This window comes from Alosa alosa, chromosome 15 (genome assembly GCF_017589495.1).
Source record: "Alosa alosa isolate M-15738 ecotype Scorff River chromosome 15, AALO_Geno_1.1, whole genome shotgun sequence".
Classification (NCBI taxonomy): domain Eukaryota; kingdom Metazoa; phylum Chordata; class Actinopteri; order Clupeiformes; family Clupeidae; genus Alosa; species Alosa alosa.
In genome coordinates this window covers 32,382,177-32,404,477 of record NC_063203.1, presented here as the reverse complement: position 1 = coordinate 32,404,477, position 22,301 = coordinate 32,382,177, and the positions used below count along the sequence as shown (strand labels likewise).

Here is a 22,301-nt window from a genome sequence, read left to right as displayed (position 1 = left end):
AACAGCAGATGAGGAAACAGCCTGAGGCCCGACATGACAGGAACATGTGACGTGACATGACAGGAACATGTGACATGACAGGAACATGTGACGTGACATGACAGGAACATGTGGCGTGACATGACAGGAACATGTGACGTGTGGGTGTGGAGAGGGGTGGGTCTCTGGGACTAACCAGAGAGGGAGAGAGGGAGTGTGTTTGTTTGGCTTTTGAATTCCACAAAAACTTCCACAAGAAATTCTGACACTGCCTTTAACCTAGTGGGCCCGCCTGCCTTTAACTTTAGTTCACTGTACCAGCCACCTGAGCAATTAGTGAGCCCTTTCCAACAGGCTCCTACCAGCTTCCTACCAGCTTCCTACCAGTTCTCTACTAGTTTCCCACCAGTTTCCTTCCAGCTTCCTACCAGTTCCCTACCAGTTTCCTACCAGTTTCCTTCCAGCTTCCTACCAGTTTCCTACCAGTTTCCTACCAGCTTCCTACCAGTTCCCTACCAGTTTCCTACCAGTTTCCTTCCAGCTTCCTACCAGTTCCCTACCAGTTCCCTACCAGCTTCCTACCAGTTCCCTACCAGCTTCCTACCAGTTTCCTTCCAGTTTCCTACCAGTTCCCTACCAGTTCTCTACTAGTTTCCTACCAGTTTCCTACCAGCTTCCTACCAGCTTCCTACCAGTTTCCTACCAGTTTCCTACTGCTCGGCCTAATATACAAAGCCCTGTGGTTCCAGCAGCAGATAGTTCTTCAGGGTCTTTGGAATGGGGAGCTGAGGAAAGATCCTGTGGCAGTGCCCCTCACAATGCCTCCGCAGCACCGAGCGGCAGTAGTGCTGGAGGCTGCGTGCCGTGTTCTCCAGAGCAAACAGGGACCCGTAAAAGGTCGGGTGCATCTGTGGGGAGCACATGACATCACAGCTCACACGTCAAAACATCACATGACATCACATGACATCACAGCTCACATGTCAAAACATCACATGACATCATAGCTCATGTCAAAACATCACTGTGGGGATCACATGACATCTCAGCCCACACGTCAAAACTTCACATGACATCACAGCTCACATGTCAAAACATCACATGACATCACAGCTCACAGGTCAAAACATCACATGACATCACAGCTCATGTCAAAACATCACTGTGTTTAACATTACCAGTCTCACAACAAAGCAATTGGCCTGATTCATAGCCTCCGTAAGCTACATGAACTACTTGCGTAGCAAAATGTGTACGCGAGCCAAGTGCAAGTGCCATGTTGTGTGTTTTGGATGGGGCGCATCATCAGCACAGCACAGCACAGCACAGCACAACACAGCAAGGCACAGCACAGCACAGCATGCTTAGCATGGGTTAGGGTTAGGGTGTGACTGATCACTCTGTGGTTATATTGGGTTAGGGTTAGGGTGTGACTGATCACTCTGTGGTTATATTGGGTTAGGGTGTGACTGATCACTCTGGTTATATTGGGTTAGGGTTAGGGTGTGACTGATCACTCTGTGGTTATATTGGGTTAGGGTTAGGGCGGGACTGATCACTGTGGTTATATTGGGTTAGGGTGTGACTGATCACTCTGTGGTTATATTGGGTTAGGGTTAGGGCGTGACTGATCACTCTGTGGTTATATTGGGTTAGGGTGTGACTGATCACTCTGGGTATATTGGGTTAGGGTTAGGGCGTGACTGATCACTCTGTGGTTATATTGGATTAGGGTGTGACTGATCACTCTGGTTATATTGGGTTAGGGGGAGGGTGTGACTCACTATGGTTTTATTGGGTTAGGGGGAGGGTGTGACTCTCACTCTGTGATTATATGTGTTCTGTTAACCTCTAGCACTGAGTACTACAGACAGCAGAGGCCATAAACAGGATGGAAAATCACTGACGGGATGGACAATCACTGACTGACCTGATGTGCCTCCTCTGGGATGGCCGCAAGCCATTTGTATGTAACGGGCATCATATCGTAGGAGTTGAACACGATCTCCACCGTTTTAGGGGCTAATGCACAACACACCAGCACCTGTGGCACAGACAGCTCATCTCATTACAGGTTCATAATAACCATTGTGGATATTTTGTAGCCTTTTCATTAAGACTGCACTGCAGTGCACACTGGATCCGTGGTTGTGTGAGTGAGTTAGTGTGTGTGAGTGTGTGTGTGCGTGTGTGTACCTTGAGCAGAGCCCCAGGCCACACATTGATGGATCCGTGATTGAGGAGCATCTGGACGACGGTGTGCGGCCGGCACCGCTGCCTGACCATGGCGTTCTGCAGCGCGTTGCTCAGCGGAGAGCAGCCGTTGTAGTCCAGCGCGTTGACCTGCGCGCCTCGCTCCAGGAGCAGCTCCACCAGCTGGTGCTGTGCGTTGCGAGCGGCCTTGTGCAGCGGGCCACGGCGATCCTCGTCCACCTGGTTAACATCAGCGCCGTAGTCCAGCAGGAGGCTGCACACCTGGACGTACCTGTCCTCCTCCTCGTCCCCACTGTGGAAGCGCTCGGCGCCACAGGCCGCACCGAGGGCCGTCTCCCCGCGGGTGCTCCGCTGGCGCACCTGGCCGCCGTAGCGCAGGTACAGCTGGACGTGCTGGGGCAGGCCGCGTCGGGCCGCCACGTGCAGCGGAGTCTCCTCGTCCTCGTCCTCGCTCAGCACATTGACCTTGGCGCCGTGGCGCACCAGCAGCTTAGCACAGCTACAGCCCAGAGCAAAACTAGCGTTAGCACGACCTTCATCATCACACACACGACCTTCATCATCACACACACCGGAGCGCACCAGCAGCTAAGCACAGCTACAGCAGAGAGCAAAACTAGCGTTAGCACGACCTTCATCATCACACACACGACCTTCATCATCACACACACCGGAGCGCACCAGCAGCTTAGCACAGCTACAGCAGAGAGCAAAACTAGCGTTAGCACGACCTTCATCATCACACACAGCTTAGCACAGCTACAGTCCAGAGCAAAACTAGCATTAGCACGACCTTCATTATCACACACACGACCTTCATCATCACACACAGCTTAGCACAGCTACAGCAGAGAGCAAAACTAGTGTTAGCATGACCTTCATCATCACACACGACCTTCATCATCACACACACGACCGTCATCATCACACACACAACCTTCATCATCGCACACACCGGAGCGCACCAGAAGCTTAGCACAGCTACAGCCAAGAGCAAAACTAACGTAAGCAAAACTAGCATTAGCAAAACTAGCGTTAGCACGACCTTCATCATCACACACGAGATAGGAGGCTTCAGGAGTAGAGATGCACAGATATGGAATTTTAGGGCCAATAACGATATCCAATATTTATCAGTTTGTTTTGGCCGATGCTGATAACCGATATTTATGGGTTTGTTTTGGCCAATGCGGATAACGATAACTGAAATTTATCGGTTTGTTGTTGCCGATACCATAACCGATATGATAACCGATAATATTAACGATAACGATAAAAATGTGTGAAAAGTGAAGGGGACAGCATTTAATAAGCATACCACCAATGACAGACAGAATTCATAACTAGATGTACCGCAGAGCGGTACAAAATATGACCGCCGCCCAGTCCAGCACATTTTTCATCAAATAAACACATTTCATCAAATAAATCACGCTGAAAGGCCTATATGATTCTAACTGTCTCACTAAATTGCATTATCCACACTCAATTCTCACTGGTATCTGCTAGACAACAAGTACCAAAACATGATTAGTTAATAGATTTTACATGTAAAATTCATTTTATACAACCCCACCTCCATCTTGCCTGTTCATAATTATGAGAAATTCTTGAATTGTGTGCATGTGTGCATGTACATGTTTATGTTATGTGTGTGGGTGGGTGTGTGCTTGTGTGAGTGCCTGCGTATGTGCCTGTGCATGCAAGTGTACATATGTCTACTGTGTGAGTATGTGTCATACGTATGATTACTGTGAATGTATGCGTGTGTGTGTGTGTATCTGTTTGTGCACATGTGTGCACATGAAATGGGTTAACATGACCCCTGGAGGCAAACATACGGAAAAAAATGGTCATCCTAGTCCCTACAGTTCTCAAGATATTCACAGAGAACTGTGTCTGCCATACCCTCCTTTCGGGGGGTCCAGTCCAGCGGGGGGGCTACAGATCAAAACGAAAAACGAAGAAAACTGTCTCCGGCCACCTACAGGCCAGTTGGTGTATAGTAACATAAATGAATTTATTGTGTGGCCCCCCATGAACGGAATTCCACAAAACTTGGCGTGCATACAGAGGGTGTCATAATGATCCTACACTTCCAATTTCGTGCAGTTTTGACTATGTTAGGTCACAGATACCTGCGATTACAACACCTCATTTTTACTTTTTTGTGTTTAACTAGGTGGTGCTATACATGAAATGAGTGGTTATGGAATGGGTTGACATGGCCCCTTGAGATCAACATACAAAAAAAAAATGGTCCTCCTAAACCCTACGGTTCTCGAGATATTCACAGAAAACTGTGTCTGCCCTACCCTCCTTTCGGGAGGTGCAGTCCAGCGGGGGGGCTACAGATCAATTGAAAAACGATGATTCCATGCTATCCATGTGGGGTTACATGCCCACCAAGTTTCGTGTTCACAGAAAACTGTCTCCGGCCACCTACAGGCCCTTCAAGGGGTGGGTATGTAGCCCCACTAGACTTTTACGGAAAAATTTCACATAGTGGTACAAAATATGACCGCCGCTCAGTCCTGTACATCCGTTCCGCGAAAATAAATCACACTTCAATTTGTCTCCATATTTTACTCCATCCCCCACTCTTGAAACTTTTGTGTATGCTTGTTTGGCATGCCTGAGTGTGTGTGTAAAAGGCTGCACAGAAAGTAGCCTACTGGTGCTGAAAAGGTGAATAGATTGTAGAATAGCCAAAGAAGATGTAGCATTGTTATAAAACCTTTAAAATCTCTAAACAATCACAAGTAGGGCAGTTCATCACAGTTCATCCATTGCAACTGGATTGATGAAAGGTCACTTACACCTGTAGGCTACATTGTATTTGGGAAAAGCAAAAGGTATCAGCATAATGTTATTTATTTATTTATTTGTTATGTATTTATAAACAAAAACATCTCTGTCAGTTCCATGCCGTTTTCAACAGCTATCAAAAACAAAAGGTCATTTTGGATGGATGGATTTTTTGTGAATGTTTCTTCTTCTACATAAGATTTTAGTCATCTTTAGTTCATGTAATACTTTATTGTCAATGCACAAATTAAGTAACAGTAGTCTGAAACGTTATTGTTAATGCATAAATTAAGTAACAGTAGCCTAGTCTGAAACGAAATGCTGTTTTACATCTAACCAGTTGTGCAAAGAACTGACATGTTCCCTTGCATTGTTTAACTGAGGTCCATGGCTAGTCTGGCTTTCATCAGACCAAGCTCAATCTTTTAAGAAATCAAAAAATAAATAGCAGGCAGATCAGGCTGGGTTCACCCCAGCCTAGTCCATAGGCACCGATATTGTTTAATTTTCCGATTGAGATATACACTCTGGCTATTCTAAATGCAAAAATGCATCAGGGAGTTATGACAAAAACGGTAACTAACAAACTAGATCCTAATAGAAAGCTGTTAGCTTCCCTAAGCTACAGGTAGGATTATAAGGTAGGCCTATTTACAACATAAATTGTCAATAGGCTATGCTGGCGACACAAATAAAATCTCCTTTGAAACCAATGGCTTACGCCTTACAGTATCAAGCGGACTTAAACTGTCATATCGCGGGCTAAAAGTTGTAATAACATTCACGCAGCTCCATGAGTCAAGGAAAGTGCGAATGAAGTAGCCACTTCTAAATTGGACCCACTACACAATAGCTTAAGGTGTGTTGCTAAAGCAGCCATAATGAAATGAAGGTGTCATTGTTTGGATACTTCACACACGTGCTTTTTTTGATTTCACAGACTACAACTACCAAGCTGTAATCAAAGCACATCGATTCCCCTCTCACACCCTGCACGCACTTAAAACAAAATAAACAGGCGCCTCAGTCTCACGATGTATAGGCAAAACTGTATCAGACCGATTGTAGCGTTGGTAAATCTTCCATTGCACAGAATGATTTTGTAGCACGTGCAATAAATGACAGTTTAAAAGATACAAACAGTGCTGCTATCAATTTGCTTGGTATAACCGCATTTATAGTTTTCTACAAATGCAATCAATCAAATGTCTCCATCACTCAACCAACGCTAACGGTAACATTACCTAGGTCCTTATTGATATTACAAGATTAACGCACCTGCAGTAAAACCAAGCATGTCCGATAAACATCCTCAGATTTATTTTGGCTTCAAGAAGAAATGGGAATTACACTTCATGTGAACATCGTCCTGTCCTTATTAGATGTTCGCTGCGTAAAATTACAGTCCTTGTAGGAAGCATCCATTGTTTTTCCAACCCACTTTTAACTTCCAACAAAATTACGCCTCACTGCAACGATCGCCATCTAGTGGACAAGCGACTACTTCGCCAATACTGAAAATGCAGCCATGATGATGATGATGAATATTTATTTTGGCTTTCTTTTAATCCTACTGAATTTGTAATTATGTATCGGCCGTTCTAATACCGATAGTATGTGGGTGCCTGTGTGTGTGCATGTGTATATGTGTGCACCGCCATTTACAGGCCAATGAGTGTACAGTCACTAAATGTACACATAACCTAATTTTTTAGACCCCCATGGATGAAATTTATTTAAACTTGGCATACCCCAGAGAATGCCAGGTCAATCATACACATACAATTTGGTGCAGTTCTGAACATCTTAACTGAAGATAGGGGCGATTAAAGCAGAATAATATTGCATTTTCACGGGGTCCCCGGGGACGAAATTAAATTTTTCCGTAAAAGTCTAGTGGGGCTACATACCCACCAAATTTCATGTACCCCGGTGGTTCGGTGTCCCGGTATCAATGACCAAAAATTCAGGGAGTAGATGGCGGGAAGAATTCTTGAATTGTGTGCATGTGTGCGTGTACAAATTTATGTTTATGTGTGTGGGTGTGTGTGTGTGTGTGTATGTGCGTGCTTGTGTGTTTGCCTGCGTATGTGTGTTTGTGCATGTGCATGCATGCGTACATATGTCTACTGTGTGAGTATGTGTCATATGTATGATTACTGTAAATGTATGTGTGTGCGTGTGTATCTGTTTATGCACATGTGTGCACATGGAATGGGTTAACATGACCCCTGGAGGCAAACATACGGAAAAAATTGGTCATCCTAGGCCCTACAGTTCTCAAGATATTCACAGAGAACTGTGTCTGCCCTACCCTCCTTTCGGGGGGTCCAGTCCAGCGGGGGGGGGGCTACAGATCAAAACGAAGAATGACGGTTCCATGCTATCCATGTGGGGGTACATGCCCACCAAGTTTTGTGTACCCGGTCTTTCAGTGTCCCGGGAATCCTTGTTGGTGTACGTCACTAAATGTACACATAAATTATTTTATTGTAAGGCCCCCCATAAACGAAAGTACACAAAACTTGGCATGCATTCGGAGGGTGTCATAATGATCCTACACTTTTAATTTCGTGCAGTTTTGACCTTGTCAGCCAGAGATATTGTGATGAAAACACCTAATTTTTTTGCTTTTTAATTTTTAACTAGGTGGCGCTATACATGAAATAAGTGGTAATGGGATGGGTTGACATGCCCCCTTAAGACCAACATACATAAAAAAGGTGGACCTCCTAGGCCCTACGGTTCTCGAGATATTCACAGAAAACTGTCTTCGGCCACCTACAGGCCAGTTGGTGTATAGTAACATAAATTAATTTATTGTGTGGCCCCCCATGAACGGAATTCCACAAAACTTGGCGTGCATACAGAGGGTGTCATAATGATCCTACACTTCCAATTTCGTGCAGTTTTGACTATGTTAGGTCACAGATACCTTCAATTACAATACCTCATTTTTACTTTTTTGTGTTTAACTAGGTGGCGCTATACATGAAATGAGTGGTTATGGAATGGGTTGACATGGCCCCTTGAGATCAACATACAAAAAAAAAATGGTCCTCCTAAACCCTACGGTTTTCGAGATATTCACAGAAAACTGTGTCTGCCCTACCCTCCTTCGGGGGTCCAGTCCAGCGGGGGCTACAGATCAAAACGAAAACGATGGTTCCATGCTATCCATGTGGGGTTACATGCCCACCAAGTTTCGTGTACCCCGGTCTTTCAGTGTCCCGGGAATCATTGACGGAAATTTGGGCATGCGAAAAAGAAAAAAAAGGAAAAAAATAAATAAATAAAAAATCTGACTAAACCTATATGACCGCCGCTTCGCTGCGCGGCGGTCATAAATATTTAAAAAAAAATTTACTTATGGGGGCAATAATATACCGGCCGCCGATATATCGTGTTCATTCAGAACCCATGTTCCACATTTGCTTTCACCAACAACTCATTAGGCTGTTACCGGGTGACTCTGCGTTTTTGCACAGGTGAGCTGTTACCGGGGTCATGGACGGATTATGAACTTTTGGGCCCCTGGGCCCAGCTGTATTTAAGGCCCCCCACTAATTGTCGCATATGTGGGAGGGGGGGTTTGGGGGTCCTCCCCCAGAAGATTTTTTATTTGTTTGATGTGATTTCCTGTATTCTGGTGCATTTTGGGGATGGCCAATACTAAATTCAATCAGGTTCATAGCCTACATCCTGATTTGTTGATATTGAGGCAGTGATTCCATGCAAAGGCTTGGGCTTCAGGGCCCCCTGACCCTTTGGGCCCCTGGGCCTGGGCCCGGTAGGCCCGTGCAGTAATCCATCCCTGACCGGGGTGACTCGGCATGTTTGCACAGGTGAGCTGTTACCGGAGTGACTCGGCGTGTTTGCACAGGTGTAGTGTTTACCGTAGTGACTGGGCGTGTGTGCACAGGTGTAGTGGTTACCATAGTGACTCGGCGTGTTTGCACTGTTACCGTAGTGACTCAGCGTGTGTGCACAGGTGTAGTGGTTACCGTAGTGACTCGGCGTGTTTGCACAGGTGTAGTGTTTACCGTAGTGACTCGGCGTGTTTGCACAGGTGTAGTGGTTACCATAGTGACTCGGCGTGTTTGCACTGTTACCGTAGTGACTCGGCGTGTGTGCACAGGTGTAGTGGTTACCGTAGTGACTCGGCGTGTGTGCACAGGTGCCGTGGTTACCATAGTGACTCGGCGTGTGTGCACAGGTGTAGTGGTTACCGTAGTGACTCGGCGTGTGTGCACAGGTGCAGCGGGGCCAGGCCCTCCTCGGTGAGCTGGTTGGGGTCAGCGGCATGCTCCAGCAGCAGCGTGGCACATTCGGTGGCGTTGTTCACACACGCCTCGTGCAGCGCCGTGCGACCGCCGGTCAGCAGGTTCGGCCGAGCGCCGTGCTCCAGCAAGAACCGCAGACAGTCACTGTAGCCCGTTGCCGCGGCGACACACAGAGGACTGGTCAGCTCCCGTCTGTACTCAAGAGACCACAGGCCTGCAGGAGACAACAGAGGACTGGTCAACAGAGGACTGGTCAGGAGACAACAGAGGACTGGTCAGGAGACAACAGAGGACTGGTCAACAGAGGACTGGTCAGAACAGAGGACTGGTCAGGAGACAACAGAGGACTGGTCAGCAGAGGACTGGTCAGGAGACAACAGAGGACTGGTCAACAGAGGACTGGTCAGGAGACAACAGAGGACTGGTCAGCAGAGGACTGGTCAGGAGACAACAGAGGACTGGTCAACAGAGGACTGGTCAGGAGAGGACTGGTCAGCAGAGGACTGGTCAGGAGACAACAGAGGACTGGTCAACAGAGGACTGGTCAGCAGAGGACTGGTCAGGAGACAACAGAGGACTGGTCAACAGAGGACTGGTCAGCAGAGGACTGGTCAGGAGACAACAGAGGACTGGTCAACAGAGGACTGGTCAGGAGAGGACTGGTCAGGAGACAACAGAGGACTGGTCAGCAGAGGACTGGTCAGGAGACAACAGAGGACTGGTCAGGAGACAACAGAGGACTGGTCAACAGAGGACTGGTCAACAGAGGACTGGTCAGGAGACAACAGAGGACTGGTCAGCAGAGGACTGGTCAGGAGACAACAGAGGACTGGTCAACAGAGGACTGGTCAGCAGAGGACTGGTCAGGAGACAACAGAGGACTGGTCAACAGAGGACTGGTCAGGAGACAACAGAGGACTGGTCAGCAGAGGACTGGTCAGGAGACAACAGAGGACTGGTCAACAGAGGACTGGTCAGGAGAGGACTGGTCAGGAGACAACAGAGGACTGGTCAACAGAGGACTGGTCAGGAGAGGACTGGTCAGGAGACAACAGAGGACTGGTCAACAGAGGACTGGTCAGGAGACAACAGAGGACTGGTCAACAGAGGACTGGTCAGGAGAGGACTGGTCAGGAGACAACAGAGGACTGGTCAACAGAGGACTGGTCAGGAGAGGACTGGTCAGGAGACAACAGAGGACTGGGCTACAGAGGACTGGTCAACAGAGAACAGCGGACTGGTCAACAGAGGACTGGTCAGCAGAGGACTGGTCAGGAGACAACAGAGGACTAGCTGACCACAAAGCTCTGTCCTATCAGGGCTCCCAGGGCAGTGGAGGGAGTGGTCTGTGGTCTGGGAGTAGATCCCCCTCATGTAAGCAGTGGTCTGGTCTGGTCTGGGAGCAGATCCCCCCCATGTAAGCAGTGGTCTGGTCTGGTCTGGTCTGGGAGCAGACCCCCCCCTTTGAGCAGTGGAGTGGTCTGGGAGCAGATGTACTATTGTCTGCAGCTGCAAATAGGTTGAACTTTTGCTCCCCATTAGCAAACCCACGATGACCTGTTCCATTTTTAGCACAGTCAATAAAATACAAACGCAAACACCACCTAAGCCATCACAATTAGATATGGTTTTGTATTAAATGATATCTGGTTTGGTATTAAATAATACAGAGTAACTGGTTTGGTATTAAATGATAAAGAGTAACTGGTTTGGTATTTCTCTGCTGGAGTGCAATGAACAATTGTTTCTAGTCCAGTGCATTCTTGTGTATTTTTACTGGATTTTCATGATAAAATTGATTTGTTTGCTTTAATTGATTACAAATTTGGGATTTGCTCTGCAGGTCCGTCTAGCCAAGAGGCCATTGAAGTGCATTTCCAATGTCCCTAAGACACAGGCACGCACAAACAATCGCTAATCAAGATTCAAGATTTCTTTTATTACATCTCATTATAGGTTTATAATAGAGTAAAATTTGTTGTGTTTTTTCTCCTCAAAAAATAAATAAATGAAAGGGGGTGTGTGTGTGTTTGTAGAAAAAAAAGGGGGGGGGGAGAAAAAAAGTGCCTTGTTGTCTTCAGCAATCTAACTGCTTGGTGAAAGAAACTACTTCGGAGTCTGGTGGTACGAGCTTTCAAGCTTCTATATCGTTTGCCAGATGGTAATAGCTCAAATAGTTCATGGTTGGGATGACTAGGATCATTCAAGATTATTTTTGCCTTCCTAATGCATCTCCCCTCAAATAACTCCAGTATGGAGAGTAGGTCACAGCCGCATATGGTCTGTGCTGTACGCACAACTCTCTGAAGTGCTTTTCTATTGTATTGAGAGCAGTTCCCATACCATGCGGTTATGGTCCCAGTCAAGATGCTCTCAATGGTGCCTCTGTAAAAAGACCTCAGGATCTTGGGTCGCATACCAAACTTTCTCAATCGTCTGAGGTGGTACAGACGTTGTTGGCCTTATTTTACAGTGTGCTGAGTGTGACTGTCCCAGGTGAGGTCTTCTGAGATGGTAACGCCAAAGAACTTAAAGTCTCTCACCCTCTCCACTGTCTCACCATTGATGTTAATGGCTTCAAACTGTTGTTCTTTCCGCCTGAAGTTAACTATCAATTCCTTTGTCTTGGACACATTCAGAGACAAGTTGTTTCCTTTACACCAATTCATGAGGTTGTTGATTTCTTTTCTGTAGGCTGTTTCGTCATTGTTTGTGATTAAACCGATTTCAGTGGTGTCATCTGCAAACTTGATGATGGTGTTGGTGTTGTGTGTAGCCACACAGTCATGCGTATACAAGGAGTAGAGGAGAGGGCTCAGAACACAACCTTGCGGAGCTCCCGTGCTGATGGTCAAGGAGGAGGATGTGATGGAGCCCATTCTCACCACCAAGCTGACCACCGTTTAAAAAAAAAAAAATATATATATAGTCCAGTCCATACAACTTAATTTCAATTTCGAAAGAAATACTGGACTATGTTTTTTTTTTTTTTTTTTAAAAACGGCAACTTAAATTGTGAATTTCCAGAGCGTGTTACTCCACACTCGGCAATCGACTCCACGGACTTTCTCCTAAAAGGCGCCAGCTGCAGCAGCAACATTTCGAAAGGTACTGGGTTGATGAAATTCATTCTGGACTTTCTATCCGACCACATAAAGACCTCGGGATACTTCGGTTTGGCTTTAGGGACCCTCTACTCACTACCACATAAGTGTAATGTTGTTTGGAACTGTAGAAGAGGTATAAAAATAGCGTTTTGTAGCGGCGAAATGACTTGCCCTGGTCACTTCCAGGCTAACGAAGTTTTTGACTAAAACGGTAAAATCGAACTTTCTCAAAACACATCCGAATGACATGATTTTGATGTCAACTCAACGTATGTACTCCCAATCATCCGTAAATTGATCTAAAGTTCATTTTACTCCGGATAATTCCTTTAAGGATCAATATTATATTTTAGTCAAATAACAGGAAAAACCATAGACTTTCTAATGAGGAGACACAGCACTCAAAAAATCCTCCATAGAAATGCATGAGCTTAGTTTGTAACGGCAATATGGCAGTTGTCTACGCAAATCACACCCCTTCCGCGGCAAAATATTGACATGTGAATACATTGAGCCAATCATGTGCTGTGTTGTGAATACATTGAGCCAATAATGTGGTGTGTTGTGAAGACATCGTGCCAATCATGTGTTGTGATATCACCGCTGGAGCAAGATTGGGGTCGTGAAACCTTGCGCACGCGCATTTTTGCCGAAATGGATGCCCGATGAGTGCACAAAAAGCATTGCAATATGCAGAGTGGAGGGACTTGCCTAAAAGGACTTTGCTTAAACATCATGTATTATTCAAGATTTTTGGCTTCACTCTTCCTCATTACAGCCTCCCTCACACTTGCACAATGTGGTACAGCAAAGTCCAGCTCAGTGGCACTTACAGTTGCCCATACAGGCAACCACACAGCCACAGTTGAGGAGGAGTGAGCATCCCTTGCTGGCATCTTCCAGATCGGTCCAATATGGCACCCAAACTTTGGTTCTGTCATTCCATTCCCAACCCCACTCACTGGGGTCTGGAATCTCTGGAGTTTTGGAGAGGGACTGCTTCCAGACAAAAGCTGCAGTGTGCAGGGCACGCTTTCCATGCTGGAATAAGGCATGATGGGTCGGGGGGATTGAATCCAGGGACTTGAGGCCTCTCAGAGCTGTGGATTGGATTTGGATCAGGGAAGGCAGATAAAGATATCCCAATCCACCACATCTCAGAAAAAGTCTGGGACCTCAAAAAAGCCAAGCACTGCCCCTCTTCCACGCGTTCACATGATGTGACGTTGTATCAGCAATGTATGGAATTGGCAAAAAAAAAAGCATGGAATGCATGGGCAGCTTACCCAGAAGTCACCGGTACCCTCATTCTGATCACCCAAGACCCAACCAGCCTCACACTGGAATCAGTGCACATGCAAGTTCTCAAACGCTGGACTGTACTCATGTATAGTAAGAACTGCGGTGTCGAGTCAGTCAATGAAACCCGGAAGCTTCTTTTCACTCATGGCCTCAAATCTCTGGATTCAATCCCCCCCCGACCCATCATGCCTTATTCCAGCATGGAAAGCGTGTCCTGGACGCTGCAGCTTTTGTCTGGAAGCAGTCCCACCCTAGCCTCGTGAGACCATCCTGATCTCGCGAGTTTCAGATTTTCACTCGCAGATCAGTCTGGCATCTCTCCGATAAAAGAAAATTTGGAGCAGTTCGCCAAACGAACGTCCAATCAGCGTTTGTTTTGAGGCGGGTTTAGGTGTTACGCAACGATAAGCTACCGTTCAATCTGAACAACATGGCGACTTCCACGGATGAGATGAGCATAGCTATCGCTGAAGTTTTATCCGAATATATTTTAGTATTCCTGGGGAAGCTAGGAGTCTCTGCAATGTAGCTGGGAGGAAGGAAGGACACAGACATCCTCCACGGCCAGTTCAGTTAGTGTTTGGTAGCACTGAATCTTAGTTACTTAACGAGAAGGAATATGCTTTCTTCAGACGTGTAGCCTACCATGAAAACTTGGTGGGGGATTGTCATGATAGACGGATGCTTTATCCAATCAGCTAACCAGTATTATCGCCCCTTTTCCAAACGTTCTCCAACGGAAAGTTCCCAGACGGATATGCGGAGCAAATGCGAAGCAATCCATCTGGCGGAGTCAGGTTAGTCCCTCTCCAAAACTCCAGAGATTCCAGACCCCAGTGAGTGAGGTTGGGAATGGAATGACAGAACCAAAGTCTGGGTGCCATATTGGACCGATCTGGAAGATGCCAGCAAGGGATGCTCACTCCTCCTCAACTGTGGCTGTGTGGTTGCCTGTATGGGCAACTGTAAGTGCCACCGAGCTTGTGACCAAACCCGCGCAACACTGATACACACACACATACACACGCACGCACACACACACAAACACACACACATACACACGCACACATACACACACACATACACACGCACACGCGCACACACACACACACACACACACACACACACACACACGCACGCATGCGCACGCGCACACACACACACACACACACACACACACACACACACACGTACACGCGCACACACACACACACACACACACACACACACACATACACACAGCTAAAACTTAGTCATAGCAACGCACACCTTTTCTGCTCCAAGACAACGTGTGACTGTAGTCATAGCAATGCACCGCTTGTCTGCTCCAAGACAACGTGTGACTGTAGTCATAGCAACGCACACCTTTTCTGCTCCAAGACAACGTGTGACTGTAGTCATAGCAACGCACCCCTTTTCTGCTCCAAGACAACGTGTGACTGTAGTCATAGCAACGCACCGCTTGTCTGCTCCAAGACAACGTGTGACTGTAGTCATAGCAACGCACACCTTTTCTGCTCCAAGACAACGTGTGACTGTAGTCATAGCAACGCACCCCTTTTCTGCTCCAAGACAGCGTGCGGGTGACTGTAGTCATAGCACCCCCTTTTCTGCTCCAAGACAACGTGTGACTGTAGTCATAGCAACGCACCCCTTTTCTGCGCGGTCCAGCGGAGTTCGTCGCTCTGGAACTCGAGCGTCTGGTTGAGCTCCTCTCTGGCAGGAAGTCCGTGTTGCAGCAGCTCCTCCAGCACCGGGGGGCACAGGAAGTCCCGCCCTGGAACTTTACCTCTGCACGCCTCTCTGGTGGCCACGTTAGTGACCCAACCCGGTCCAACCTGCTCCAAGACAACGCGGTGACTGTAGTCATAGCAACGCACCCCTTTTCTGGGCGCCGGGCGGAGTGAGTTCGGCCTGGAACTCGAGCGCCTGGTTGAGCTCCTCTCTGGCAGGAAGTCCGCGGTTGCAGCAGCTCCTCCAGCACCGGGGGGCACAGGAAGTCCCGCCCTGGAACTTTACCTCTGCACGCCTCTCTGGTGGCCATGCGGTGGCCGTTAGTGACCCTGTAACCCGGTCCAGCTCCGTCCGGTCCCTGGTGATACGAGGTCGACTGGCTTAACATACACGAGCCTCTACTAACTGAAAACATGCCTTGGAACGGCGATAAGTGACCAGAAATGATTCCTCTTTTGGGTAGCCTACTGCAGGACCTTTCGTCCCAAGTCACTGGTCTATTCAAGCCCTCTGTTTATGATGTTGGTCTGGTCTGTGTTTGTGATGTGTGACTGGTCTATTCAAGCCCTCTGTTTATTTGTAATGTTGTATTTATAGACATGAGGGCATATGATCTGTGGAGAAGCACAGACAAGACAGGCTCACCTCATGATCACCTCAGTTACTAACCAGTTACTGACCAATTACTAACCAGTTACTGACCAGTTACTGACCAGTTACTAATCAGTTACTGACCAATTACTGTCATTAAGGGCTGACAGTCTGGCTCTACTAGACAGGTCAGGTCATGTTATGACAAGGTCAAACACGTTACCAGTGCTCCGCAGTGATCCGAAGACTGACGCAGGAATAGCACACAATGCTAAATCACACATGGCACAGCTTAGCAAGCCAGCTGCCCTGGATTCTGTGACTGTTTTACATCAGGCTGACCTGTTATATTCCCCCCCCAGTAGACTGTTGACAGTTATTGTTTACCAACAGACTGTTGACATGTTATTGTTTATGGCTCTCTGTACCTGGGGCTGTTTGTGGAATATTGTTGTTCCTAATGCATCTCCCCTCAAATAACTCCAGTATGGAGGGTAGGTCACAGCCACATATGGTCTGTGCTGTACGCACAACTCTCTGAAGTGCTTTTCTATTGTATTGAGAGCAGTTCCCATACCATGCGGTTATGGTCCCAGTCAAGATGCTCTCAATGGTGCCTCTGTAAAAAGACCTCAGGATCTTGGGTCGCATACCAAACTTTCTCAATCGTCTGAGGTGGTACAGACGTTGTTGGCCTTATTTTACAGTGTGCTGAGTGTGACTGTCCCAGGTGAGGTCTTCTGAGATGGTAACGCCAAAGAACTTAAAGTCTCTCACCCTCTCCACTGTCTCACCATTGATGTTAATGGCTTCAAACTGTTGTTCTTTCCGCCTGAAGTTAACTATCAATTCCTTTGTCTTGGACACATTCAGAGACAAGTTGTTTCCTTTACACCAATTCATGAGGTTGTTGATTTCTTTTCTGTAGGCTGTTTCGTCATTGTTTGTGATTAAACCGATTTCAGCGGTGTCATCTGCAAACTTGATGATGGTGTTGGTGTTGTGTGTAGCCACACAGTCATGCGTATACAAGGAGTAGAGGAGAGGGCTCAGAACACAACCTTGCGGAGCTCCCATGCTGATGGTCAAAGAGGAGGATATGATGGAGCCCATTCTCACCACCAAGCTGACCGCCGTTTAAAAAAAAAAAAATATATATATAGTCCAGTCCATACAACTTAATTTCAATTTCGAAAGAAATACTGGACTATGTTTTTTAAAAAAAAAAAAAACGGCAACGAAATTGTGAATTTCCAGAGCGTGTTACTCCACACTCGGCAATCGACTCCTACGGACTTTCTCCTAAAGACGCCAGCTGCAGCAGCAACATTTCCGGAAAGGTACTGGCTTGATGAAATTCATTCTGGACTTTCTATCCGACCACATAAAGACCTCGGGATACTTCGGTTTGGCTTTAGGGACCCTCTACTCACTACCACATAAGTGTAATGTTGTTTGGAAGTTATTGGACTGTTGACATGTTGACTGTTTATGGCTCTCTGTACCTGGGGCTGTTTGTGGAATATTGTTGAAAACCAGAGTGAAGATATTATAGCTTATAGTGTAGATATTATAGATATTATAGCCCATAGTGTAGATATTATATATTATAGCCCATAGTGTAGATATTATAGCTCATAGTGTAGATATTATAGATATTGTAGCCCATAATGTAGATATTATAGCCCATAGTGTAGATATTACAGCCCATGGTGTAGATATTATATATATATTATAGCCCATAGTGTAGATATTATAGCCCATGGTGTAGATATTATATATATTATAGCCCTTAGTGTAGATATTATAGCTCATAGTGTAGATATTATAGATATTGTAGCCCATAGTGTAGATATTATAGATATTGTAGCCCATAGTGTAGATATTGTAGCCCATAATGTAGATATTATAGCCCATAGTGTAGATATTATAGATATTGTAGCCCATAGTGTAGTTTTAAATACCTTGGTGTCCACATTACTGAAGACTTAACATGGACTGTTAACATTCAATATGTTCTGAAGAAGTCCAGACAACGACTATACTTCCTTCGTCAGCTAAGGAAATTCAAAGTTTCTACATCCATAATGAAGGCCTTCTACACTTCAGCGGTTGAGAGTGTTCTAACTGGTAGCATCATCACCTGGTATGGGAACTCCAGAGTTAGAGATTCTTAGCCTAGAAATCTAGACGCACCATAGCGGCGGCAAATTAATTTGCTCAGCCTGTACGTCTAGTATCGAACCATAGGGATTTCTATTGGCTTAGCACCGTGGATGTTCTCCAATCACAGCTCTATTTTGTTAGAGAGTCTTAAAGGCGGGCTTAACAGGATAACGACAGTCCTGCGACTGTGAACAACAAGGAAGGTGGCTATGGCCGAGCTAAGAGCGCGTTGTTTGAATCGGCGTTGGCGCCAACTTTGGAGGAGTTGGACTTGTGCTTTTTCTTTGAAAGTTGAGCAACACAATGCACTTAAGTCATTACTTTAAGAAGGATGTATTTGCCGTTTTGCCGACCCGGATAATGGATATGGTCGTGAAGGCTGGCCCTATTGCATGCCTAGGCAGTTTGAAAGACAATTCTCTGCCTGCCCCTTGGATTAAGCGAGGTGAATGGTTCGATGCCAGACTATACATCTCAATGATATAGGATGGCCCCGCCAGGCTAAGAGATTCTAGTCCTCTGCAGAGAGTAGTGCGCTCAGCTGAACGTACTATAAGAACTCAACTCCCTGCTCTACAAGATATCTATTCCAGAAGAGTACTCCTAAGAGCCCAAAAGATTATGAAAGACTCTTCTCATCCTAACAATGGATTATTCCTACCGCTGAAATCAAGAAGACGCCTATGTAGTCACAAAGCCAGAACTGAGAGACTCAGGAGAAGTTTTTATCCCCAGGCCATCCGAACTCTGAACTCACACTATACTGACTTTGCACACATTCACTCCTCAGCACTCTCAAACATTTCCCAACTCTGAACTCACACTATACTGACTTTGCACTCATTCACTCCTCAGCACTCAAGACCCCCCCACACACACACACCTACAAGACTTTTAGCACTTTTACATCCCTCTCCCTATGCTACAGACCTTTTATTTATTTTCTTATTTCATCACACGTCAAAACACACACACACACACACATCTGACTTTTGCACATCTCCATAGAACTTTTTATTTATTATTTTTGATTTCTCCTCCATCTATCTACCCATGTCCTTGATTGCCTAGCCTTTCTGCCCCCCCACCCCCAAACCACGCACAAAACACACACACACACTTACATCATCACTGTCATCACTTCACATACATACAGCACACTGCTTGCTATAGTAAGCCTCCTCTACTTGCTGCACACTGCCCCCCCCCCCTCCCTACATACACAGCACATTGTCTTCAGGATCTTCTCCAACACACATCCTCTACATACTTACAGCACACTGCCCCCACCTACACACTACACACACACACAGTCACTGCTCCACTCCCCACCTGCCCACACACACATCACTCACATACATCATACATACAGTACTCTGCTTGCAATAGTAAGTCCCTTCACCATACTTGCAGTACACTGCCCCCCCCCCCTACATACACAGCACATTATTTCATCAGGAAGCTTCTCCAACACACATCCCCAACATACTTACAGCACACTGCCCTCTCCCCACATACACAGCACACTATCCCATCTCCCCTGTCATCCCCCCCAACACACACACCAAGACCCCTGGCAGTTGGGTTAGCCCCTTGAGCTGTGGATCTGCCCAAGGTTTCTTCCTTGGTAAGGGAGTTTTCCTTGCCCCTGTTGCTCTTGGGTGCTCCTTGTTGGTGCCCCCCCAATCCCAATCCCCCCCCACCTTTCTTATGCAGCCCTTGCCACTTAATCTACTAAACCCTCTTCTACTGCACTTTTTACCCCCCATAAATGCACAAATAGGCTGACACCAGACATAATTTCACTGCATTTCTTACTTCCAGTAACTATATGCTTGTGACAATAAACTTCCTTATATCCTTGTAGCCCATAGTGTAGATGTTATAGCCAATAGTGTAGATATTATAGATATTCCTGTAGCCCATAGTGTAGATATTATAGATATTGTAGCCCATAGTGTAGATATTATAGATAATCCTGTAGCCCACAGTGTAGATATTGTAGATATTATAGCCCATAGTGTAGATATTATAGCCCATAGTGTAGATATTATAGATATTGTAGCCCATAGTGTAGATATTATAGATAATCCTGTAGCCCATAGTGTAGATATTATAGCCCATAGTGTAGATATTATAGCTCATAGTGTAGATATTATAGATATTCCTGTAGCCCATAGTGTAGATATTATAGATATTGTAGCCCATAGTGTAGATATTGTAGCCCAGTGTAGATATTATAGATATTCCTGTAGCCCATAGTGTAGATATTATAGCCCATAGTGTAGATATTATAGATATTGTAGCCCATAGTGTAGATATTATAGATAATCCTGTAGCCCATAGTGTATATTTTCAATATCAGATTTGCAGTGTTCTGTTACCTGTGGGTGTGTGGAGTCTATGCGCTGCATAGGGAAATACACACACACACTAACGCTGTACTGTTTATTCGTCTGAGAATGTACACACACACACACACACGCTTACTCTCACACACACACTCACAAAAACTAAGGGTTTACTATTTATTAGTCTGAGAATGTACACACACACTAAGGCTTTATTAGTATGAGAATGTACACATATTTGAATGATTTCAATAGTTATACACTACCTGCCACCTGGTTACTGTATATGGATAACACTCACAGAGCATAACTTAATGATGAAACATTAAATGCCCCAGTGAACATGAAATGCCCCAATGACTTTTTAACTATTTGCCCCACTCCAGGGGTAGGTGGCAGCTCTGCCAAACCCAGATTCAAAAAGAGCCAGGACACACACACACGCACACACACTCAATCACAGGGCCAGAGCCTGGTATAATCTCCTCTGCCAAACCCACATTCAAAGAGAGCCCGGACACACACGCACACACACAAACACACACACTTGGATGTCCTTGACCTGTCCCACCATACCGTACCCCTCTGTCAGATGGTGTCACATGGCCCTGAGTCAAACTGTGTCCAGCATTTAAAATGTCACATTCCTGCTCAGGGGCTGAAACAGAGTAGCATAGCTGTCTGGCTACATTAGCTGTCTGGCTACATTAGCTGCTGGCTGTAGCAACTCCAGCTGTGTAAAACCAAAGATCCTTGACTACTAGCAACTTGTTACTATGGGAGCAAAACGGGACAGTTCCGATCTGCATATTTGGGAGTGTCATCTTACGTCACTAAATAAACGTTCTCTCTTAACAAGCATTAAGAGCAGATAAACATAATTGTGTTTAGAGTATTATTGTCTATAATCATCTATGATACCAATAAATCATTCTTTAGGACATGGAGTGATTAATTTAATTAGTCTGTGAACCGAGCTAGCTAGCTAACACTAGCTTAAAACGCTATACAAGTGAATGGCACTATGGCAATACGGCTAGCACTTACAAGTGACCAGCAGTTGAGGAACAAAAATCATCTTTCTCATTCCCACCTTCAACAACCTGTTTGCTCTCTGAACTGGCTTATATTGGTTGTGTCACATCATTTGAAACAAGTGAAATCTATTTTGAGTGGTTGTGTTTAATCAATGACGAGTCTGCTGCTCTATTTGCATTGGGTTTACCAGTATGGATGACATGGGCATTAGAGTGCAGAATGGGTTTACCAGTATGGATGACATGGGCATTAGAGTGCAGAATTACCAGTGTGGATGACATGGGCATTAGAGTACAGAATGGGTTTTGAGAATGAGAATGTGTTCAGAGTTTTGTGAAATGGTTTAAGGTATTGACAACAGACTGAACAATTAGCTAAATGAGTTCAGGCAACAGAGCACTTTCTTCAGCATAATATGGAGCACAACTTGTTTTTCTTGTGATATGGTGTAGATTCAAACATAAATTTAGCTGCAAGCGCTGATGGCGGGTGATGGCGACATGACACCCCCCCCCCCCCCTTACAGAAGCTATTTGTATATGTATGCTATAAGACAAATTTCATGAGTTTGCATCCATGGGAACCATTGATTTCAATGCACAAAACTAGCTTGTCCTTTACGCGCACGCACGCACACACACACACACATTATGTTTTAAAAATGTTTTTTCACATTTACTGATGTAGAGATGTAATGATGTTTTTAAAATGTTTGTAGAGATGTAATT

The 22,301-nt window shown here is 45.7% G+C and overlaps 1 protein-coding gene across 1 annotated transcript; it reads right to left on the bottom strand.

The window, feature by feature from the left end:
- Positions 1-443: 443 nt before the first annotated feature.
- Positions 444-17,131, bottom strand: asb18 (ankyrin repeat and SOCS box containing 18). The gene is made up of 7 exons (XM_048264090.1): positions 16,724-17,131; positions 16,242-16,265; positions 15,345-15,531; positions 9,231-9,498; positions 2,176-2,692; positions 1,910-2,023; positions 444-887 (listed from the first exon to the last, which is right to left on the bottom strand). Exons 1-7 carry the CDS (start codon positions 17,129-17,131, stop codon positions 702-704), a joined length of 1,704 nt encoding a protein of 567 aa, XP_048120047.1. The 3' UTR covers positions 444-701.
- Positions 17,132-22,301: the final 5,170 nt, after the last annotated feature.

Excerpts from the sequence above, each read along its gene's own strand:
- asb18 (XM_048264090.1), bottom strand. The coding sequence starts at position 17,131 with ATGGGCTCCATCATATCCTCCTCTTTGACCATCAGCATGGGAGCTCCG. Across the intron at positions 9,499-15,344 it reads CTGGACCGCGCAGAAAAGGG|GCCTGTGGTCTCTTGAGTAC; the intron begins GTGCGTTGCTAT and ends TGTCTCCTGCAG. Across the intron at positions 2,024-2,175 it reads GGCCTGGGGCTCTGCTCAAG|GTGCTGGTGTGTTGTGCATT; the intron begins GTACACACACGC and ends TCTGTGCCACAG.